Source organism: Orcinus orca, chromosome 6 (assembly GCF_937001465.1).
Source record: "Orcinus orca chromosome 6, mOrcOrc1.1, whole genome shotgun sequence".
NCBI lineage: Eukaryota > Metazoa > Chordata > Mammalia > Artiodactyla > Delphinidae > Orcinus > Orcinus orca.
The window spans coordinates 33,997,948-34,023,937 of NC_064564.1; the positions used below are offsets into that span (position 1 = coordinate 33,997,948).

A 25,990-nucleotide genomic window follows, 5' to 3' on the forward strand; every position below is an offset into this window, starting at 1 on the left:
AGATGTCCCTCTTAAAACAAGACCCTTGGGACCTAAGTTTGAATAAGTTATGGATCAACATACCAACTTGATTAGTTTTATATCAACGTCCCAGAAATATGGGCCATAGTCCTGGAAATACAGAATCACAATAGCAACTGATGGCCTTGATGGCCCAGTTACCTATGATTTTACCCTTACTACTGACTCTTCCTTAAACACTGTATTGTCAGACTGCTATACTACTAAATATAATCACCAAAGTAATTTGTAAGCATTAATCTAAATCTTTATAAGTCTCCTACCAAAGTTTTGTCACAAAACTTATAAAAGGCACATTATTTTGTACTTAAGTTTTCCAAAGTGGCTCCAGTAAAAGTGAAGGCCAGATGCATCCATCTGTAGGGTAACTATAACAAAATCATGTTAGAATTCAAGAGGGTAGGGAAAAAAATCAGTATTTGGAAAATGTAGCTTAGTTTCTAGCTTAAGAAGAACCCATACGAGGCTATAAAATGCTTAGATTTCTTCCCAATATACAAGACATGCAAGAAGCAAAACAGGAATATTCATCATGTTAAGAGTTCATGACCACTTCCTCCATCTTCAAGGCCAGTAATGAGGCATCTTCGTATCATTCTCTGACCCTCTGCTTCTGTTATCACATTGCCTTCTTTCCTTTTTCTGACCCTACTGCTACCCCTCCCTTTATAAGGACCCTTGTGATTACACTGGGCCCACTCACATAATCCAGGTCAGTTCAGGGAATTAGGATGTAGATATCTGTGGGGGGCCATTATTCAGCCTACCACAGTAAGGAAGTGCAATAAGCATGATGAGGGCTTGTCAAAATGACGCAGAAGCCCCCTTGAAAGGGTTCTCACTGGTCAAAAAATGAGAGTTCGAACATAAAAATAATTGATATTCAGTGGGTTACTAAAATCCGTTACTAAAATACTATCTCATGAGTCCACACAGATTAAATAAATGGAAGAGAAGGGAAAGCTCTTTTTTTATGGTAGAATGCCAACAAATATAAAGGAAGTAATAATGGAAATAGAAAAATCACCGTCTGACAAACCATCATAGTAGGAGCCGATTCAGGCGGGAATCATCAATGAAAGCTAAGGCTGATGAGTACAAGCTTGATGAGGAACAGGATACAGCCGTCCGTCGTCCCTTGGTATCGGGGGGATTGGTTCCAGGATCCCCACAGACAACAAAACCCATGGATGCTCAAGTCCCTTTTATTAAATGGCATAGTATTTGCATATAAGCTATGCATTATTTCCTATATACTTTAAATCATCTCCAGATTACTTATAATATCTAATACAATGTAAATGCTGTGTAAATAGTTGTAAATACAATGTAAATGTTAGCTAAACAGCACACAGCAAATTCAAGTTTTGCTTTTGGAACTTTCTGGAATTTTCTTTCTGAATACTTTGAATCCATGGTTGGCTGAATCTGAGGATGCAGAACCCATGGATACAGAGGGCTGACTATATCAGCATAGTCTCTGATGATCTCCCCATAAAATATATACTATTTTACAAATGAAAAAAGTGGCGATTCTGCAGTGCAAAAAGCTGGCAGACACAAACTTGACAGGTGATCAAGGTTAATATCACCAGTGGTGGATCAGGTCACCACCAGGTGCCTTCTGACCAATGCAATGAGAAGAGCACAGCATTCTTTCTGTACCATTCTTGTCAAGCCTTCTTGTCTTGAGTTGGAAGATGAGGAAACATCAAATGGACATATGTTGAGGGAAAGCATACACTAGGAAAGGCTTTATTTTTTAAAACTGTCAAGGTCATGAAAGACCAGAAAAGCCTGGGTAACTTAAGGTTGAAGAACACTTAAGAGACACAAAAAGAAATGTAATTATGATCCTGGATTGGATCCTGAGCCAGAAGGAGAAAGGAGACATTGCCAGGAAAGCTGATGAAATCTGAATGGGTTCTATGGATTACAAGGTGATGCTGTATAAGTGTTAGTTTCTTGATTTGGATAACTGCATTTTTTTTTTTTTTTGCGGTACGTGGGCTTCTCACTGTTGTGGCCTCTCCCATTGCGGAGCACAGGCTCCGGACGTGCAGGCTCAGCGGCCGTGGCTCATGGGCCTACCCGCTCCGCGGCATGTGGGATCCTCCCGGACCGGGGTACGAACCGGTGTCCCCTGCATCGGCAGGCAGACTCTCAACCACTACGCCACCAGGGAAGCCCATGGATAACTGCATTTTTGAGAGGAGAGTGGCGGGGGGGGGGGGGGGGGGGGGGCGGTAAGGGAGAAGCAAGTTGCAGAACAATTGAGTGTTCAATTGAACACTCAGAACAATTGAGTGTTCAATTGCAGTAAAATTGAGTGTTTATAATGCATAAAGCTATTTTTATATGTACATATAAATAGGACGGTGTCCTTATTTGGGAGAAAACAAAGAATTTAAAGGTGATAAATCTTCAACTTCCTCTAAAACGGTTCAGAAAAAGAATAAAGATCATGGCTGAGAGAAAGAGAAAGCAAATGTGGTAAAATGTTAACAACTGGGGAATTTGGGTGACGTTAATTGGGAGTTCTCTGTGCTGATCTTGTAACTCTTCTGTAAATACATATTAATTTCTAAATAAATTACATATATATGAAAGATGAATTTTTGAATGCCAAATTTTAGATTACATGCAATGCTCCAAACCTAAAGGAGCGCAGTTGCTATATAAGCAATTTTTTTAAAGTATAAAATATATTTTATGTTGTGAAGGCATTATCACAACAAACATAAACAAAAACATCAAAGGGTAAGTCCCCCTTGAACAACACAGATCATCCCTCATCAGTCTAACCAACACTGTAATGTTTAGGTTTATCCTTCCTAGATCTTTTTCAATGCAGTTAGAACTATTTATATATACATGTAGAAACAGTTTTATAAATAAACACAATTGATATACTTGTTCTTCAAGTTACTTTTGCCCCACTTAAAATGTCTTAAAGATTGTGCCACATCAGTACATTTGCTCTATAATCTTTAAAAAAATTTTTTTGCTGTATATGGGTATATCAGAATTTATGTTAATTCTGTTACTATTGGACATTTAGGCTGTTCCTTTTTTCATTTTTTGAACAAATACTAACAATTCTGAATATAAATCCTTGTCATCCTTCAATGTGCATATGTGAGAATATTTCTGCCAGGTAAATAGGGAGAACGTGCATTTTAAAAATGCTGTTAAATTAGCTTCTAAAATAAGTGCACCAAGTTGTATTCTCAAAAATACTATATTAACACATCTTTAAAAATATCCCCAACAACAATGAGCAACGCCAATCTCCTCACCTCCCTAAAAAACCCCCCACAGAACAAAACAAAAAAGTCTTTTGCAAAACGTGCAGAACACGATCTTATTTTTTACTTCTCCATTATAAGTGTAGTTAAGCATCTTTTCATATACATGTTAACTGTTTGTATTTTTTCTTCACTAAAATGCCTAATCAGTCTTTTTATTGGTTTGTAGCAGTTCTTTATATATTATAGATGCTAATTTATTATACTTATGGCAAGCATTTCCTCTGGTCTCTCCTTTAATTTGGCTTATAGTTCGTTTGTCATATAGAAGTTTCATATAAAAATGTAGTCAAATTTACAATATTTGCCTTAGAGGCTATATCAGTTTCCTAAGGCTGCTGTAACAAAGTACCATAAACCAGGTGGTGTAAAACAACAGAAATTTATTCTCTCTCAGTTCTGGAGGTTAAAAGTCTGAAATCAAGATATTGGCAGGGCCATGCTCTCTCTGAAGGTTCTAAGGGAATATCCTTCCTTTCCTCTTCCTAGTTTCTGGTGGTTGCTGGCAGTCCTAGGCATTCCTCAGTTTGCAGCTTCATCACTCTGATCTTTGCCTCTGTCATCACATGGCATCCTCCTTCTGTGTCTGTCTGTATCCAAATTTCTCTCTTATAAGAAACCAGTCATTGAATTAGGGCCCACCGTTATAGAGTATAACCTTATTTAACTTGATTACATGTGCAAAGACCTTACTTCCAAATAAGATTCCATTCACAGGTACCAGGGGTTAAGGACTTCAACATATGTTTTTTATTTTTTGGGGGGGGGCACAATTCAACTTCTAACAGAGGCTTTGTTAAAGACTTACATTTATGTTCATGAGACATATTTGTCTATAATTTTCTGTTCTTGTAATGTCTTTGCCAATTCTGGCATCGGGATTCTTCTATCTTTCTAAAGTAGGCTAGAATTGTTCCCTCCTCCGTTCTCAAAAAGAATATTAAATGTTTGATAGAACTTACCACTGAAGGAAAAATTTCCACCACTGTGGAAAAGTTTTGAATTAAAAATTCACTTTCTTTGACAATATAGAGCTATGATTTCCCCTCATTTGAAGTTGCTGCTCCGAAATATCCAGTATTGCTATTAAGAAGTTAGCTATCTATTTAATTCTAGTACTCTTGTAGACAATTTTTTTTCTCTCCATGAAGTTTATCTCTGGAAATTTTAAGGGTTTTACAATTATAGAAAGACAATGTAAGTGTGGATCTATTTTCATTCATCCTATTTAACACTCAGTGGGGCTCATAATCTGTGGACTCTCATCCTTTGGGACTTCTTCCTTCTCTTTCTTCTGTTCCCTTGCTCAACTGTAAGACTGATATTGGAACTTCTACATCTAGCCTTCATTTCTCCTAAGTTTTCTTACATGTGTTCGTTCTACCTCTGTCTTTTTGCTCTGTAATCTAGAAGAATTGCATGGCTCTTTCTTTTAGATGAAAACTTTGTTCTTTGCTATTCAGCCTATTGCTGGAGTTTCTCGTTTTCTGGATCTCTAATGGATTTTTTTTCTAGTAGTCTTTTGCTGTTCCCAGGATCCTACAACCTCATTTACCTTTTGAATAGTGATATTTCTTTAAAAATCTTTTACTCTTTTCTATTAATTTTGTTTTCTCTGATGTTAATTCTTTTTTAGTGCCTATATGAGTTCCTATATCTCTTGTAATAAATTATCATAAACTTGGTGGCTTAACACAACAGAAATGTATTCTCTTATAGTTCTTACAGGAGGCTAGAAGTCTGATATCAGTAACACCAGAATGAAATCAAGTTTTGGCAGAGCCATGTTCTCTTCATAGGCTCTAGGGGAGGATCCATTCCTTGCCTCTTTTCACTTCTGGTGGCTGCCAGCATTCCTTAGTTTATAACTACATAGCTCCAATCTCTTGTCTCTGGGGTTACACTGGCTTCCCTTCTGTCTCTGTCAGATTTCCCTTTGCTTCCTACTTATAAGAATGCTTATGATTTAGGGCCCACCTGGACAATCCAGGCTAATCTCCCCATCTCAAAAATTCTTAATTTAATCACATCTGCAAAGACCCTTTTTTCCATATAAAGTAACATTTATAGGTTCCAGGGATTAGGACCTGGTATCTTTGAGGGCCATTTTCATAGTGTTTATTTTCCTAAACTGTTCAATACTAATTATTGTTTTGGAGGGGTGGGGGGGAATATTCATCTGTCAAATGCCTAACGGGCTTATCTAGGCCTACTGCAGTAATTATTCAAAGCAGGCAGCAGGCGGAGGGGTTTGCAAATATTTATTATTTTGGACTTTCTTCTTGATTTCAGCAAAAATTTAGAGCTTTGTTTCCTTCCTTCCAGTAGTTCTACTTATTGTTCCTACTTGAGAACAGACATTTCCATTGTCTACAATCTGGTACAATGGGGGAAAGATCATAAGGGTTAAACCACCTTGTTAGATCACTAATAATACCCAAAGAGGGGGCATCACAGTTAACCCAAGGCTCCTTTCTATTTTTAGTATCTGTTGACTCTAAGCTTGGAATATTCACAAGTTGCACCTACCTTTTCCAGTAGTCTTCTCATGACTGAGTTTAGCTTTGTTTCTTCCTTCAATCTCATCTCAACTGCCCTTTGTCTTTCAGGGTTCCTTATCATTTTTGGCCCACAGAGAGAACTCTTTTTTCTTTCCAACATTTTTACAGAATTTTAAAACATCATTTTGGATTGTTTTCCTCCCAAGAGATATGAGGAACACTTGTGAGGCTAGCGTGTGTTTGCCATTTGCACCCTTGGTTCAAATTCCAATCAATGTTTAAATCACATTTATGCCATATCCTCATATGATTGCCATCTTATCTTTATTTGTGCTTATCAAGATGTATGGCTGAATGTTCCTTAAGTGGCTTATTTTAATAAGCAATTAGATCATACAAAGTTCTGAAAACTTAAATTACCCTCATCTTCTGAAGTCTTTTTATTACATATTATTATATAACAGGCCATTTTATTTCATTAAATGAGTCAGATGAATAGGCAAAAAGGAAATACATATAGTAATGGGATCAAGAAAACTTACTATGTGATTGAGGAAAGACTCTTACTTGTGACAAGTCAAAGATAGTATTCTAAATAGCTGCTCCTAACATGAAAAAATAATATCCTACTTTTTTCCAAGATTAGTTAATGTCTGAAAAAATAATTTTCAAGTAGTTGTGCTATACCTAAGAACAAAAAGATTAAAGGTTTCTTACAGAGCTAAATGCTTTAAGAAAAATAAACACTGCTGTGTACAATTCTATTTTTAGAATTAAGAAAATAGCACAAATTTAAGACTGGATCATTCTTAGGTTAACTACCACCACATGTGGCAGATGTTTGCTCTTAAAACAGATTCCAGCTGAATATATAGGGAGTAATTCAAATTTAACATTTATAATTAAACTTGAACCTCATTCCAGATCTTCTCAAGCAGGCAGTTACAGACTAACTAAACTTTATTTAGAGGCATAAATGGAGTAGTAATTGATACCCTAAGGATATTAAAGAGTTAATGCAATTTTAGATGAATATTAAAAGCATCAGCACAGTAGTTAGTGCACTTGAGTTCTATTCCTATAATTTCATTTACTGGGGTGTCCTGGATCCCAGTTTCATTATATACAACAGGAAACATTTGTATTAGATATCTCTAAGGTATTCCTCTCCAGTCTTCTTCATGCACACATAGATAATGGAAACGTGTGAACATCTACTCGAAGAGGAGGTTACTCAAGGCTGGAAGCTGGCTTAGATAATCTTGCTGCCCAGAGAGCTGTAGGATGTCTGGGTGCACCTGTACCCCATCTGTGGCATACACTTACATCTTGGCCCACAGTTTGGGGAGCTGTGACCTTGCTACTCAAATTGTGATCTGCAGACTAGTAGTGTTGGCACTTCCGGGAGCTTGTTAAAAATGCAGAATCTTGCGCTCCACCCAGAACTACTAAATCAGAATCTGTATTTTAAAGATCCCTAGGTAATTCATGTGTACATTAAAGAAGTACTGCTCTAAGAAACTTTCAGCTCTAAAATTCAATGAACCTAAGATTTAATCTGTTTTATAGAAGTGTATTCTACAGTATATTTCATAATCTTATTAAATTCCTTATTATAGCTAGGATAAAATAAAAAACATATTTGTACACAAATTTATTATTAATTTTTAAAAACTGACAAGTGTTTACTTTTAATTAGAAAGAGGGAAATATATTTACCTGCTTGTATACCTGTCGTAAGTACATGATCTCCTCCACAGTTCCCAAGGATATCAGCCTAAGCACTTTGACATCTCTGCATTGCCCAATCCTATATGCTCTGTAAAAACATTAAAAACAAAAGGCAACCAAGATCAAGTGAAACAACTTTGGGTTCAGGAGGTAACTTTTGGATATAAAAATGAAATATTGCTAAAATTTTAATTTCAAAAGAAATATCTTATGTTTAGATATGCTATATTATTTAATAATAATGTAAAAACAGAAATTCATATAAAAAGGCCAGTCATTGAGGAGGAAAGTATTATAGAAAAAATATACATATCAACTTCATTTCTGTTATAAACATCACCTTCTACTGTGTAAAAACTTTTCCTAAATTCAGATTTTTCTTTTATGGCAGTCTTAAACTTATGAATGATTCCATCTATATAAAACTCTCAAAAACGCAAACTAATCCACAGTGACAGGAAGCAGATCAGTGGTTGCTTGGGGGCGGGCCTGGGAGGGGCAAGATGAATGGATTACAAAGTAGCACAAGGAAAATTTGGGGGGTGATGGATATGTTCACTCTCTTGATTGTGGTAATGGTTTCATGGTGTATACCTACAGCAAAACTTATCAGCTGTACACTTTAAATATGTGCAGTTTATTGTATGTTAATTATATCTCAATGAAACTGTTAAAAAAACCTTGGAGGTAAAGCAGTAATCAACTGGCAAGCCTATGGAAGTGCAGATTTACAGCCTTCATCCACAGAGATTTCCAAGCAGTCTGTCTGACTGGATCACTCAGATGATTAGTACCCTAGGTGTTTTGATATGGACTGCAGTGCTAATTAAAACTCTAACCTGACTCACCACACTGATTAACTATAGGTCCAGTCCCTGTAGCTTCTCCCAGGTGGAGGTTTTATTGGATGTTCTGAATGAGGTCATCTGTTTCTAAATACCTGTTATAGTCATGGGGGATCAGGGGCAAAGCCATACTGCTTCATGCTTGAAAATGTTACAATTTGGGGGAAATTTAATTTTGACCTTATGAAGTCACACTGTATTGTTATATTTGGTGCTCCTTCTGCCTCCTTCACCCATTCCTCCTCACAGAGAAGGGCTTTTACTAGAGGACATCTTGGTACTGAAAATCTTGCATTCCCAGAAAAGAATGGGGGCTCCTGTGACACAGCAAAGCCAGGGGTAAGTTACTGCAATTCTCACTTCCATCCTGCAGCCTGGATAGAGAGGGATTCATAATCCCTTTCTCTCCCACAATGGATTTGGGTCTTAAAAAAAAAAAAATATGTATCTAAGGAAATGTCTTTTGGGTGTAAGGCAATTGTTTGCTGAATGGGATAGATTCTGTCAGAATACATATTCTTGAATCTTTACAGACAAAAACCTTATAACATGTTACACTGGACCTATGCTTCATCATTTTCTAGGTCTATCAAGTATGGATATGTAAATGGTCTTTTATCATGCAAAGACAAGTGTCGAGAAACTGTTATACAGTGTGGAGGTCAGTATTTTCATTTCTCTTCTTTGCTCCTCCTGTCAGAGTAAATGGAAGGAGAAGAAGAGGAATTCTGTTCATTTAGTTTTACTGTCAACTAACTTTCACTGAAAGCCAAAGGACAGTGAACTGTGTTTCGAGGGAACACTGGGATAAATAAGTCTTGATGGCCTAGATGAAAAAGAACAAAATTACAACAAATGTTGTTAAGACAAAAAGAAATGGATATTTTTCTGTGGTTTTCATTTGACTATTTTCCTGGGCAGTTGTCACTGGCAAGAGGCTGGTTAAAAGTGCAGGCTCTGCAAGTCAGCCTGTGTGGATTCAAATTTATTCTATCTTAAATTGATACCAACTTAATTTCAATTGCATCAAAAAAATTTCCTTTACAGCTCTCTTTCACCTTTTATCTTATTGATGTTATAAATTATATCTTTATATGTCATGTATTCATTAACAGATTTATAATTAGTTTTATGCATTTGTCTTTTAAATCCTATAGAAAACAAGGAGAAGAATTATAAGCCAAAATTATAATAATACTGGTTTTGATATTTGTTTATGTACTTACCTGTACTGGAGAACTTTATATTTTCCTATGACTTTGAGATACCATTAGAGTCCTTTCATCTGAAATTGAAACTCTCTCCTTAACATTTCTCCTCAGTATAGATCAACAGAACAGAATAGAGAGCCCAGAAATAAACCCAAGCACCTATGGTCCACTAATCTATGACAAAGAAGGCAAGAATATACAATGGAGAAAACAGTCTCTTCAATAAGTGGTTCTGGGAAAACTGGACAGCCACATGTAAAACAATGAGAATAGACATTTACTCACCAACTACAAAAATAAACTCCAAATGGATTAAAGACCTAAATGTAATAATTGAAACTATAAAACTCCTAGAAGAGAACATAGAACAATCTTTGACATAAATCTTAGCAACAGTTTTTGGATCAGTCTCCTAAGGCAAAAGAAACAACAGCAAAAATAAATAAATGGGACCTAATCAAACTTACAAGCTTTTGCACAGCAAAGGAAACCACTGACAAAACAAGACAACAACCTAAAGAATGGGAGAAAATATTTGCAAATGATATGACCATCAAGGGGTTAATATCCAAAAAATATAAATAGCTCATACAACTCAATATCAAAAAAAAAATGTCAAAAAACCCAAACAATCCAATGAAAAAATGGGGCAGAAAAGCTGAAAAGATATTTTCCTAAGAAGACATATACACAGCTAACAGGCACAGGAAAAGATGCTCAACATTGCTAATTTTTAGAGAAATGCAAATCAAAACGACAATGAGCTATCACCTCATACCTCTTAGAAAAGCTATCATCACAAAGACCACAAATAACAAATGTTGGCAAGGATGTGGGGAAAAGGGAACACTTGTACACTGTTGGGGGAATGTAAATTGGTACAGCCACTATGGAAAACAGTATGGAGGTTCCTCAAAAAACTAAAAATAGAACTATGCTATAATCCAGCAATTCCACTTCTGTGTATATATCTGGAAAATATGAAAACACTAATTTGAAAGATACATGCACCCCAATATCCAGAGAGGTATTAATTACAATAGCCAAGATATGTAAGCAATCCAGTGTCCATCAACATACAAATGGATAAAGAAGATGTGGTACATATATAGAATGGATTATTATTCAGCCATAAAAAAAGAATGAAATTCTGCCAACTGCAGCATCATGGATGGACCTAGAGAATATTATGCTTACTGAATTAAGGCAGACAGATAAAGAAAAATACTATATGATATCACTTATATGTGAAACCTAAAAAATAAAACAAGTGAATGTATATAGAAAAACAGAATTACAGATATAGAAAACAAACTCATGCTTACCAGTGGGGAGAGGGAAGCAGATGGGGATGAGATACAGGTATGGGATTAAGAGATGAAACTACTGTATACAAAATAGATTAGCAACAAGGAGATATTGTATAGCACAGGGAATTATAGCCATTATCTTGTAATAACTTTCAATGGAGTATAATCTGTAAAAATACTGAATTGCTATGCTGTACACCCAAAACTAATATATTACTGTAAATCAACTATACTTCACTTAAAAAATACTATAATATGTCAGTTATATCTCAATAATAAAAAATGCAGAAATACAACTTTAAAAGTACACTAGAAGGAATTAACAGTTGATCATATGATACAGAGCAATGGATCAGTGAGCTGGTAGACACAGCAGTGGAAATCACTGAAGGAATAGATAAAAGAAAAACGAATAAAAAGAAAGGAGGACAGTTTGAGACTTCTGGGACTACATCAAGCATACTAGCATTCACATTATAGGGGTCCCGGAAGAAGAGTGAGAAAGGGGCAGAGACCATATTTTAAGACATAATAGCTGAAAACTTCCCTAACCTGGAAAAGGAAAGACGTCCAGGTCCAGGAAGCACAAAACAGGATCAACCTAAACAGGAGCACACCAAGAAACATTGCAATTAAAACTGCAAAAATTAAAGATAAAGAGAGAATATTAAAAAGCAGCAAAAGGAAAAGCAACAAGTTACATACAAAGGCACTTCCATAATGCTATTAGCTGACTTTTCAGGAGAAACTCTGCAGGGCCAGAAGTGAGTGGCATGATATACTTAAAGTGATGAAAGGGATAAACCTACAACCAAGAATACTCTATTTGGCAAGGCTTTCGTATAGATTTGATGGAGAGATCAAAAGTTTTACAGACAAGCAAAAGCTAAGAGTTCTGCACCACCAAACCAGCTTCCAAGAAATGTTACAGGGACTTTTCTATGTGAAAAAGAAAAGGCTACATCTAGATATATGAAAATTACGAAAGGAAAAAAATCTCATTGGTAAAGGCAAATATACAGTAACGGTAGTAAATCAACCATGTATAAAGCTAGTAGGAAGGTTTAAAGACAAAAGTAGTAAAATTGTGTATATCCATTATAAGTAGTTGAGGGCTACATAAATCAAAAAGATGTAAAATATGATGTCAAAAACAGCAAACATGGCGGGGGAGGAGAGTAAACATGTAGGGTTCTTAAGTGTATGTGAACTTGAAAGATCAGCAATTTATGTTATCCTTTTGAGGAACTTTTGGTAGCCACAAACCAAAAATCTAAACACATATGAAAAAGAGAAAGGAATGCCAACATAGCACTAAAGATAGCCATCAAATCACAAGGAAGAGAAGAAAGACACAAAAATAATTACAAAAACAACCACCAAACAATTAACAAAATGGAAAGGAGAACATACCTATCACTAATTACTTTAAAAATATATGGACTAAAAAAAAAATATATATATATATATATATATACACACACATATATAGACTAGATGCTACAATCAAAAGACACAGCGTGGCTGACTGGATACAAAAACAAGACCCATCTATATGCTGCCTACAAGAGACTCACTCTTGAGCTAAAGATACACAGACTGAAAGTGAGGCAATGGGAAAAGGTATTCCTTGAAAATGGAAAGGAAAAGAAAACTGGGGTGGCAATACTTACATCAGAAAAAATAGACTGTAAAACAAAGACTGTAGTAAGAGACAAAGAAAGACATTACATAATGATCAAGGGATCAATTCAAGAAGAAGGTATAACACTTGTAAATGGATGTGCACCCAGCATAGGAGGACCTAAATACATAAAGCAAATTATTAACAGACATAAAGGGATAGACTGACAGTAATACAATAATAGTAGGGAACTTTAACACCCAACTGACATTACTGGACAGATCATCCAGACAGAAAATCAATCAGGAAACATTGGCCTTAAACAACATATTTTATCAGATGGACTTAACAGATAAATATAGAATATTCCATCCAAAAGAAGAAGAATGCACATTTTTTTCAAGTTCACATGGAACACTGTCCAGGATAGACAATATGCTACGCAACAAACAAGTCTTAGTAAATTTAAGATTGGAATCATATCAATCATCTTTTCTGATACAACAATATGAGACTAAAAGTCAACTATTTAAAAAAAACCTGCAAAAACACAAACACATGAGTTTAAACAATATGCTACTAAACAACCAATGGATCACTGAAGAAATCAGAGAAGAAATAAAAATATACCTGGAGACAAATGAAAATGGAAACACAATGATCCAAAATCTGTGGGACTGAGCAAGAGCAGTTTCAAGGCTTATAGCATTACAAGCCTAACTCAGGAAACAAGAAAAAACCCAAATCAACATCTTAAACTTACACCTAAAGGAACTAGAAAAAGAACAAACAAAACTGAAAGTTATGAAGAAAAGAAATAAAGATCAGAACAGAAATAAATGAGAGACTTAAAAAAAAAAGAAAAGGGCTTCCCTGGTGGCACAGTGGTTGAGAGTCTGCCTGCCGATAGGGGACACAGGTTCGTGCCCCAGTCCGGGAAGATCCCACATGCTGTGGAGCGGCTGGGCGCATGAGCCATGGCTGCTGAGCCTGTGTGTCTGGAGCCTGTGCTCCGCAATGGGAGAGGCCACAACAGTGAGAGGCCCGCATGCCGCAAAAAAAAAAAAAAAAAAAAGAAAAGATCAATGAAACTAAGAGCTGGTTCTTCAAAACGATAACAAAGGTTGATAAACCTTTAGCCAGATTCTTTAAGAAAAGAGAGAAGACTTAAATCAATCAAATCAGAAATGAAAAAGTTACAACTGATACCACAGAAATACAAAGGATCATAAAAGATTACTACAATTTTATGTCAATAAAGTGAACAACTTAGAAGAAATGAACAAATTCCTAGAAATGAATAATCTCCCAAGACTGAACCAGGAACAAATAGAAATTTTAAACAGACTAATTACCAGTAATAAAATTGTATCAGTAATCACAAAACTACCAACAAAAAACAGTGTAGGACCAGACAGCTTCACAGTTGGATTCAACAAACATTTAGAGAAGAATTAACAATATCCTTCTCAAACTATTCCAAAAAAATTGCAAAAGCACACTTTCAAGTTCATTCTATGAGGCCAGCATTGCCCTGATACCAAAACCATACAAAGATACCATAAAAAAAGAAAGTTACAGGCTAATATCACTGATGAACATAGATGCAAAAATCCTCAACAAAACGTAGCAAACTGAATTCAACAGTACATTAAAAGGATCATACACACCAATCACAAGCAATGAAATTTAAACTGTGATAAAAAAATATTCCAACAAAAAAAAGCCTAGGAACAGAGAGCTTCACAGGCGAATTCTATCAAATATTTCGAGAAGAGCTAACACCTATCCTTCTCAAACTCTTCCAAAATATAGCAGAGGGAGGAACAGTCCCAAACTCATTCTACAAGGCCACCATCACCCTGATACCAAAACCAGACAAAGATGTCACAAGGAAGGAAAACTATAGGCCAATATCACTGCTGAACATAGATGCAAAAATCCTCAACAAAATACTAGCAAACAGAATCCAACAGCACATTAAAAGGATCATACACCATGATCAAGTGGGGTTTATCCCAGGAATGCAAGGATTGATCAATATATAAAAATCAATCAATGTGATACAACATATCAACAAACTGAAGGATAAAGACCATATGATCATCCCAACAGATGCAGAAAAAGCTTTTGACAAAATTCAACACTGATTTATGATAAAAACTCTCCAGAAAGTAGGCACAGAAGGAACTTACCTCAACATAATAAAGACCATATATGACAAACCCACAGCCAACATCATTCTCAATGGTGAAAAACCGAAACCATTTCCACCAAGATCAGGAACAAGACAAGGTTGCCCACTCTCACCACTATTAGTCAACATAGTTTTGGAAGTTTTAGCCACGGCAATCAGAGAAGAAAAAGAAATAAAAGGAATCCAAATCGGAAAAGAAGGAGTAAAGCTGTCACTGTTTGCAGATGACGTGATACTATACATAGAGAATCCTAAAGATGCTACCAGAAAACTACTAGAGCTAATCAATGAATTTGGTAAAGTAGCAGGATACAAAATTAATGCACAGAAATCTCTTGTATTCCTACACACTAATGACGAAAAATCTGAAAGAGAAATTAAGGAAACGCTCCCATTTACCATTGCAACAAAAAGAATAAAATATCTAGGAATTAACCTACCTAAGGAGACAAAAGACCTGTACAGAAAACTATAAGACACTGATGAAAGAAATTAAAGATGATATAAACAGATGGAGAGATATACCATGTTTTTGGATTGGAAGAATCAACATTGTGAAAATGACTATACTCCCCAAAGCAATCTACAGATTCAATGCAATCCCTATCAAACTACCAATGGCATTTTTAACAGAACTAGAACAAAAATTTTCACAATTTGTATGGAAACACAAAAGACCCCAAATAGCCAAAGCAATCTTGAGAAAGAAAAATGGAGCTGGAGGAATCAGGCTCCCTTGACTTCAGACTATAATACAAAGCTAAAGTAATCAAGACAGTATGATACTGGCACAAAAACAGAAATATAGATCAATGAAACAGGATAGAAAGCCCAGAGACAAACCCATGCACATATGGTAACCTTATCTTTGATAAAGGAGGCAAGAATATACAATGGAGAAAAGGCAGCTTCTTCAGTAAGTGGTGCTGGGAAAACTGGACAGCTACATGTAAAAGAATGAAATTACAACACTCCGTAACACCATACAGAAAAGTAAACTCAAAATGGATTAAAGACCTAAATGTAAGGCCAGACACTATAAACCTCTTAGAGGAAAACATAGGCAGAACACTCTATGACATAAATCACAACAAGATTCTTTTTTACCCACCTCCTAGAGAAGTGGAAATAAAAAGAAATGTAAACAAATGGGACCTAATGAAACTCAAAAGCTTTTGCACAGCAAAAGAAACCATAAACAAGACGAAAAGACAACCCTCAGAATGGGGGAAAACATTTGCAAATGAAGCAGCTGACAAAGGATTAATCTCCAAAATATACAAGCAGCTCACGCAGCTCCAATATCAAAAAACAAGAACCCAATCCAAAAATGGGGAGAAGACCTAAATAGACATTTCTTCAAAGACATACAGATTGCCAACAAACATATGAAAGGATGCTCAACATCACTAATCATTAGAGAAATGCAAATCAAAACTACAATGAGGTATCACCTCACACCAGTCAGAACGGCCATCATGAAAAAATCTACAACAATAAATGCTGGAGAGTGTGTGGAGAAAAAGGAACCCTCTTGCACTACTGGTGGGAATGTAAACTGATACAGCCACTGTGGAGAACAGTATGGAGGTTCCTTAAGAAACTAAAAGTAGAACTACCATACGACCCAGCAATTCCACTACTGGGCATATACCCTGAGAAAACCATAATTCAAAAAACACATGTATCCCAATGTTCATTGCAGCACTATTTACAATTGCCAGGACATGGAAGCAACCTAAGTGTCCACTGACAGATGAATGGATAAAGAAGATGTGGCCCATATATACAATGGAATATTACTCAGCCATAAAATGAAACAAAAATGAGTTATTTGTAGTGAGGTGGATGGATCTAGAGTCTGTCATACAGAGTGAAGTAAGTCAGAAAGAGAAAAACAAATAGTGTATGCCAACACATATATACATGGAATCTGAAAAACAAAAAAAATGATTCGAAGAACCTAGGGGCAAACATGAAAAAAGACACAGACGTAGAGAATGGAATTGTGAACACGGGGAGGGGGAAGGGTAAGCTGGGAAGAAGTGAAAGAGTGGCACTGACATATATACACTACCAAATGTAAAACACAGCTAGTGGGAAGCAACTGCATAGCACAGGGAGATCAGCTTGGTGCTTTGTGACCACCTAGAGGGTTAGGATAAGGAGGGTGGGAGGGAGATGCAACAGGGAGGGGATATGGGGATATATGTATACATATAGCTGATTCATTTTGTTATAGAGCAGAAAGTAACACAACCTTGTAAAGCAATTATACTCCAATAAAGATTTAAAAAAAAAAAAAGGAAATGGAGAAAAAAACAGTAAAAAAAAAAAAGGATCATACACCATGATCAAGTGAGATTTATCCCGGGGACACAAGTATGGTTCAATCTCTGCAATCAATCAATGTGATATACCACGTTAACACATTAAAGAATAAAAATCATATTATCATCTCAATAGATGTGGAAAAAGCTTTTGAAAAAATTCAACATCAATTTATGATAAAAACTCTCAATAAAGTGAGTACAGAGGGAACATACCTCAACATAATAAAGGCCATATATGATAAGTCCAGAGCTAACAACATACTGAATGGTGAAATATTGAGAGCATTTCTCTAAGATCAGGAACAAGAGAAGAATGCCCACTCCGGACACTTTTATTCAACATAGTATTAGAAGTCTTTGCCACAGCAATTAGGCAAGAAAAAGAAATAAAAGTATCCAAATTAGAGAGGAAGAAGTAAAACTGTCAGTGTTTACAGGTGACATGACACTATACATAGAAAATTCTAATGATGCCAGCAAAAAACTACTAGAGCTCATCAATGAATTTGGTAAGGCTGCAGGATACAAAATTAATAAACAGAAATCTGCTGCATTTCTATATGCTAACAATGAACTATTAGAAAAAGAAATTAAGAACATAATTCCATTCACAATCACATCAAAAAGAATAAAGTATCCAGAAATAAATTTAACCAAGGAGGTAAAAGAACTTTACTCAGAACACTATAAGACACTGATGAAATGGACTGTATAAGAAAGCTGGGTTTCAATGCTTTATGATCTGGTCCAAACATCCACTGCAAGAACCTTTTGTCAGCCTCATTCCCCACTTACTTATAAAATATATGAAATGATTCTTTCAGTTTTGATCAAGGAGCACATGTTATAGGTTAATCCCTCTTTATGTACAAGGTGTGGAAGAGGAATTTGTTTTCGAGTCAGCACATTAATTAATTTCCCATAAGGATGTACTTTAGTCTACTCCCATATCCTGAAGTTGCTGAACCCATGCTTGAATTTCTCTGTGCTCGCCTGTTGACTTGGGATTGTTGCTTTTCTCTGCTGGTTCCTTCATCATAAAAATTCTCCCATGAGTTTCTCAAAACTTCTGATCTACTAGTAGTGACATTTCTATTTTCCTGCAGTACTGGGGATTTATTCTTTCTTCTAAATTAATCTTGTCACAATAATGGGATTTTGAGATGAATGGAAAATTAATGGCTATTATCAGCCTGTCATTTGGATTCAGAAGTTCAGGGTTATCTTAAATAAAAGTTTAAAATTTTTTTACAAGGTCTTCCCTATCTTCTAATGACAGTCACATTGTAAGCAACCTAAAAAATTCAGGAGCATTTTTAGATTAAAAGTATTTGCAGGTCACTTTAAATTTTGTCACCATTGTACCTGTCAATTGCTTGAAGATCATTGGCTGGATTCCATGTAGGATCAAATAATATCACCACATTGGCACCAACAAAATTGAGGCCTAGTCCACCAGCCCTGGAGTAAACAGAAAAGAGCACATTAAAACAGCAAAAATAAATTTTGCTTTCTAACTCAATTATGCCAGGTTTCTATAACCAAATCAATACAATATTACATTAACATTATAAAAGTAAGGTGATTAAAACACAACATGCCACAAGTAAAACAGCTATGGAACAATTTTTTTTGTACCACTCTAGAATATCCCTAAGAAATTTGAGCATTAGAGACCATGTAAGTAGGTTGTGCTGGTTTTTACATTTTTTTGGATACTCAAATACTATTCTCGAAGATTTTCCTAACATAAGTTTTAAAAACTGCTAGTATACTCCAGCTAAATAAATATACACACTTAAAAAAAATGTGCTTCTCCTTATTCCTCCCACTAAGTACAGCTAAAAACCCTGGGCATTATATATAAAATAAAACACAAGATTATGAAAGGTAGAGAGAACACAAATTGGCTAGAGACCACAAAAACCTAAGGAATGACATGGCAGTGAGTTCCCTGGCTTTATTTTTGACTAATATATCCCAGATTGGGTTCTGGAGAAGCCAGTGAACTGGAAATGCCAGCAGCCAACAGTCACAGACCGAAAAAGCCCCAAGAAAAGCCTTCTTCCTTTAGCCAAAGAACCAGGAAAGATACAGAGTTTTAAGACAGAAAAATGTTAGATAATGAACAGCCTATTCTTTCTTGCAAACACCACAGAAAAAAAATGTGTGGCTCCAACCCTAACCTGGTCAGCAAAGGCTAAGTGAGGAGACTAAATTCCACCTTTGACAGTAATGAGGTACCTCTCATTCTCACTCGGGTGGTGTCAGAGAAGACTGATTGAGGAGCCGGAACTTTTCATTTCTGCCCAGCTATAACCAGGCCCCTCTGTAGTGTGGGTGGAAGCCATGGAGAAATAGCAATGAAGTGCCTCAAACTCAGGGTGTCAACAGAGGCCAAGCAAGAGACACGGATTTCCAGCCCATGTGGCTGGCATGGTGTCTGGGTAAAACAGAAGTTTTAAATAAGATACAGAGTTTCATAACATAATACTCAAAATGTCGAGCATACAATAAAAAATTACTAGTCTTACCAAGGTCTAGGAAAATCTCAATTTCTATAAGAAAAGACAATTAACATACGACAACACTGCAAAGAAGCAGATGTTGGAATTATCTGACAAGGATTTTAATGCAGCCACAATAAAAATGCTTCAAAAAATAATTACAAATATGCTTGAAACAATTAAAAATAGAAAGTCTCAGCAAAGAAAGAGAGGATACCAAATGAAAATTTTAGAATTGAAAAATTACTGAATTACAAAACTTGCTGGATGGACTTGATAGTACAGTGGAGATGACAGATGATAGAATCAATAAACATAAAAGCAGTTCAATATTATTGATATTTACCCAATCTGAACAACAGAAAGAAAATATACTGAAAAAAAAAAAACCCACATTCTTAGAGGCCTGAGGGACAGTAACAGAAGAGCTAACACTTCTATCATTGTAGTCCTGGGAGAAAAGAGAGAGTGAGACTGAAAAAATATTGAAAGAAATATAGCTGAAAACTTCCCAAATTTGGGAAAAGAGATAAACTTACAGAATGCAGAAAGTTGCATGAACTCCCAGAATGATAAACCCAAAGAAACCTATGCTAAAATACAGCATAATTAAACTTCTGCAAACAAAAGACAAAGAAAAACTCTTGAAAGCAGTCAGAGAGAAATGATACACAACTTTTAAGGAAACATCAAATGACAGTGGATTTCTCATTAGAAACCAAGGTGGTAAGGAGGAAGCAGTACATTTTCAAGTGCTCAAAGAACTATCATCCCAGAATTTATATCCAGCAAGAATAACCTTCAGGAATGAAAGGGGAATCATGACATTCTCAGATTAAGGAAAACTAAGAGAATTTGTCACCAACAGACTTAGAGGAAAGATAAAATAAAACAACTAAAAAGTCAACCAATATCCAGTCCTGTCAAATTTACCTCAAAAATGTTTTTTTCATGAGTCCTTTCTCCATTCCTATTTTCACTTGCCCTAGGTCAAGCTTTTATGTCACACCTGTATGTATTACTTCAGTGGCTTCCTGTCTTCCCTTACCTCAGACCTTAAATCCATCCCCACATTACATAAAATAATACTAAGCACAGAATATAGAAAACTAAGTATGCCATTCCTGTTTAAAACCCCTCAATTCTTTGGAAAGCCAAAGCTTTATCTTCATTTAATTGACCTGTTGTTAAAAGATACAATGAAAAGAAACCATGAAAGATATATGTATATTTTGACAGTTTTTAAAATATGATATTGCTTAATGAATTTGATAGATTCATTTTTCTATCAGTCAAAACATGTCAGAATACAAATAATTCATTTTGGAATGAAGTTTATTTCTAAAGATATCTTTTCTAAATGTATCTTTTAGCAAAACTGAATATATAAAATGCTTGTCTACTGAGTTAAAGATTTCAGCTGCCTGCATAGCATATTAGATTTTACCTAAAAATAACTGTTATCTTCTCATGTTTTGAATTTTCTGGGTCTAAACACCGTACACTTAATAATTATTTTATTATATAATAATGATAAAATTTTGTATTTTTTAAAGGGAAGGTAAAATTAAAATCCAATAATAAAATCATTTTCTTCGTTTTTCTAATCTCAACCTTCAAAGCCTTCACTGAGGCTTTCTCTTGCTGATTTTCCCTTTTCAGATGCTTAGACCATCATGTAACTCACACTTAGATAATGCTTTACACTAGATACTAACCATCCAGGGAGGGAAAATGTTAATAATCTTCTCTTATACAGTTTCTATCAAAATAGAAAAAAATTAACATTTATTGAGCATCTACTATATACCAGGAATGGTGCAAGATATTTTCATATATTCTATTCTTTCATCCTCAACACAGCTCTATGAGCTAACTATTATTCTCATTTCACAGATGAGAAAATTAAGAATCTGAAATACCGATTAACTTGCTCAAGGTCTCTGAGGTGGCCAGTGTCTGGGTTCAAACCCAAGTATCCTGACTTGTTCAATATTCAATAGAAATTGAATTTTCTCCTTTGGAAAATTATTTATTAGAGGCAACAGCATAAAGATGTCACAGAAACTTAAACTCAAAGAAAGAAGTTAGGTGGGATAAAGAGGAAGTTTGGGAAAGGATTTAAAAAATGGGTAAATTACGGGAGTGGGTGGGATTTAGATACCCAACAAGTAGAAGAGAAGTTAGAAGTTTATCTGCCTACTATGGTGATGGGGAAAATTCTGAAGAAACAAGGTTCATAAGATTATATAATTAGACTAGTTATGTGAAAAATCAACCAGTTATATCAAAATAAAATTGGAAATCAAGAAATATTCTCTAACACTTAACACCAAAAGTAAGTCTAGTCAACTGTTCAGTTAGCTTCTTGTCAGTAAGATATGCATGAATTTATTTCAGATGCCCTAAATGAGTCACAGGAAGGTCACCACTTGAGGTAACAATCTTCAAAGATATTCTGAAGTTACAACTTAAGACTGTCCGAGTTAAAGCAGAGGCAATGTTTCTTTTAAAGAAAAAAATAATCTCTAAACTCTATCTCTAGAGATGAGATGATTCTCTATTTGACGATAATACAACTCAGAATCATCAACTTTCAAACGTATCACTCCTCTCATATGGATAACAGCAAAGGCTTACTCCTTAAGCAATAAAATATTTAGACTATAGCCCTGTTCAAGCTGAAGAATGGTATTAAGATAGATTGCTAATAAACATGCAGGCTATTCATTCCTTAGGTCTTCCACATTCTATTTTGTGTCAATAAATATGTAAAAAAATATATTTTAACCATATCTTAATATTCCACAAAAAAATTCTGTCAATGAATTAAATTTTACTGTTATGTATTAACTATTATAAAAGGTCGAATGAAGTAGTCACTTGAACAAATACTTCTGAGAAACCTAAATATAAGAGATACCATGTTCGTAGATAGGAAGGTTCGATAGCATTAAAATGTCACTTTTCTCCAAAGTCATTTATAAATTCAGTGATTACAATAAAAATCCCAACCCAAGGAAAAATGCCAGATAACCCTTCCTTAATTAATTGAATGAGATGATTATGGAAAGCAAAGCTTTAAGGTGTTGACATTTCAGAATAAAGATAATTCAGAGAACAAGGGCTTAAAAAAAAAAGACAAAATCAGTTATTTAAAATAAAATAATAACATCAGAAAATGACATTTTTCAGAATATAGAGCAAAAAAGATAAAAATATGAAGTAAGAGTCCAAGTTCAGAGGTTTAATGAATCATTGTAGGGAATTCCCTGGCGGTTCAGTGGTAAGGACTCCGAGCTTTCACAGCGAAGGGCCAGGGTTCAATCCCTGGTCGGGGAACTAAGATCCCACGAGCTGCATAGTGCGGCCGGAAAAAAAAAAAGAATCATTGTAGGAGCCCTAAAATCAGATAACCTAGTGTCTGAGAGAAATACCAAAGGAAATGGAAGAGAAGCCATCGTCAAAGAAATAATCAAAGAGAATTTTCCAGAGTTGAAAAATACAAGCCCTCGGATTATGCCCCGCAAAATAAATGAACTAAAACCCCAGACCAAGACTCAAATATCACTGTGAAATTTCAGAATACAACAGATGAAGAGAAACTCTTGTGAGTTCACAAAGAGGAAGGAGAATCAGATTGGCAACAGACAAAAATTCAGCAACACTAAATACCAGAAAACAATGTTGTAATACCACAAAGATCTGAGATCTGTCTTTAGGGTTTTCTATATGTAGAATCATGACATCTGCAAATACTGACAATTTTGCTTCTTCTGTTCCAATTTGTATGTCTTTTAATCTTTCTTATCTGATTACTGCGGCTAGGAATCACTGTACCATGTTAAATAGAATTGGTGAGAACTGGGCATCCTTCTTTTGTTCCTGACCTTATAGGAAAAGTTTTCAGCTTTTTACCATTGAGTATATTATTAGCTGTGGGTTTTTCATATATGGCCTTTATTATGTTGATGTATGTTCCCTGTATACCCACTTTGCTGAGAGTTTTTATGGTAAATGGATGTTGAATTTTGTCAAACTCTTTTTCTTCATCTATTGAGATGACCATATGATTTTTATTCTTCAATGTGTTAATGTGGTATATCACATTGATTGATTTGCAGATATTACTTTAAAAAAACATTATTCAAAAAATAAGAATGCTTATGTGTGTCTTATAAAACTTAGCTCAAGACAGGATTCTATGTCATTTAATACTTTGTATTTAAGGACTTATGTGTGAAATTACTTCTTGAATTCATTCACAGGAAAATGGAAATCTAGAGCTTCTCTGCTTGGGCCTTAGTTGCAAGAATTCAAGAACTTTAGTGCTCAACAGTTAAGTAGCTCACTCATCATATATAACACTTGATTCCTCATTTTAAGTAATTTTTTTTCTCTTTTCTTATTTTCTTTTTTTTTTGACCACGCCGTGCAGCTTGTGGGACCTTAGTTCCCTGACCAGGGATTGAACCCAGACCATGACAATGAAAGTGCCAAGTCTTAACCACTGGACTGCCAGAGAGTTCCCAAAGTAATTTTTATTTTGACTTAGTTTTCCATTTTCTGTATTTTATATGTTTATTTTAAAAGTCCCTTGAGATTACTTTCTAAAATATACAAACAGCTTATACAGCTCAATATCAAAAAACAACCCAATCAAAAAATGGGCAGAAGATCTATACAGACATTTCTCCAAAGAGGACATACAGATGGCCAACAGTCACATGAAAAAATGCTCAACATCACTAATTACTAGAGAAATGCAAATCGAAACTACAATGAAGTATCACCTCACTCCAGTCAGAATGGCCATCATCAAAAAGTCTACAAATAATAAATGCCGGAGAGGGCATGGAAAAAAGGAAACCCTCCTACACCGTTGGTGGGAATGTAAATTGGTACAGCCACTATGGAAAACAGTATGGAGGTTCCTTAAGAAACTAAAATAGAGCTACCATATGATCCTGCAATCTCACTCCTGGGCATATATCCAGAGAAAACTATAATTTGAAAAGATACATGCACCCCAGTGTTAATTGCAGCACTATTTACAATAACCAAGAAATGGAAGCAGCTTAACTGTCCATCAACAGATGAATGGATAAAGATGTAGTATGTATATATATATATATATATATATATATATATATATATATATATATATATATAATATACACACACAATGGAATATTACTCAGTGATAAAAAAGAATGAAATACTGCCATTTGCAGCAACATGGATGGACCTTGACATTATCATACTAAGTGAAGTAAGCCAGACAGAGAAAGATAAATATCATATGATATCACTTACATGTGGAATCTAAAAAAAAAAAAAAAGAGATACAAATGAACTTTCCAAAACAGAAAGAGACTCACAGAGAAAGGGAGGGGAGGGATATATTAAGATGATGGACGATGGGATTAACATATATACACTACTAGAGATAAGACACGTAACCAACGGGGATCTACTCTATAGCACAGGGAACTATACTCAGTATTTTGTAATAACCTATAAGGGAAAAGAATCTGAAAAAGAATATATATATATATATATATATATATATATACACACACACACACACATATATATGTATATATATAACTGAATCATTGTGCTGTACACTTGAAACTAATACAAATGACACTGTAAGTCAACTATACTTCAATTTAAAATAAATAAAAGTCCTTTGAAATTCTTTTTGAAAGATAGTGGAAGCACATCTATAAAATACTTATTACATTAGATGTTGAAAGTTACAGATTTGTTACCCCCCCAAAAGGGATTAATCTTAGGTGTTTATATCAAATCTTTCTCTAAAGTGAGTGTATTTCTTAAAAAGTTTATTGAGAGATTCATAAATAGGTGTTAGAACTGATTTAACTTTTATAAAACCTATAAATGTTGAGCTGCTCTGCTTGAGACCAGGTAGAGACAGAGGAGGGAAACTCCTGGCCCACTAAGCACTGTGGGTTCTCAAGAGCTCCTTGCTCACAGTTCGAAAACCACTGCTACCTATCATTCTCAGCTATTTGATTAATAGCTTGATTATGCAATTAAGTCTGATTGCTCTAACCACAAGACATGAGTCAAAACAGTACCGAAAATTTCTGAGGAAACATCCATTTTTTGGATTTTAAAAAAATAAAGCCAGGGCTTCCCTGGTGGCACAGTGGTTGAGAGTCCGCCTGCATCGGCAGGGGACACGGGTTTGTGCCCCGGTCCAGGAGGATCCCGCATGCCGCAGAGCAGCTAGGCCCATAAGCCATGGCCGCTGAGCCTGTGCATCCGGAGCCTGTGCTCTGCAACGGGAGACGCCACAACAGTGAGAGGCCCGTGTACCGCAAAAAATAAAAATAAAGAAAAAAATAAAGCCAGACATATAAAGAGAATTCA

General features: G+C 35.3%; 1 protein-coding gene across 6 annotated transcripts in view; it reads right to left on the reverse strand.

The window, feature by feature from the left end:
- ERCC6L2 (ERCC excision repair 6 like 2) overlaps window positions 1-25,990 on the reverse strand; it is a 154,350-nt gene that overhangs the window by 62,642 nt on the left and 65,718 nt on the right. For all 6 annotated transcript variants that reach the window (XM_033411421.2, XM_033411420.2, XM_004283032.4 and 3 more), the window contains exons 12-13: window positions 18,447-18,542; window positions 7,550-7,649 (exon numbers count right to left, since the gene is read on the reverse strand). In XM_033411421.2, the coding sequence (XP_033267312.1) occupies window positions 7,550-7,649; window positions 18,447-18,542 (196 nt within the window). The remainder of the gene's footprint in view (window positions 1-7,549; window positions 7,650-18,446; window positions 18,543-25,990) is intronic.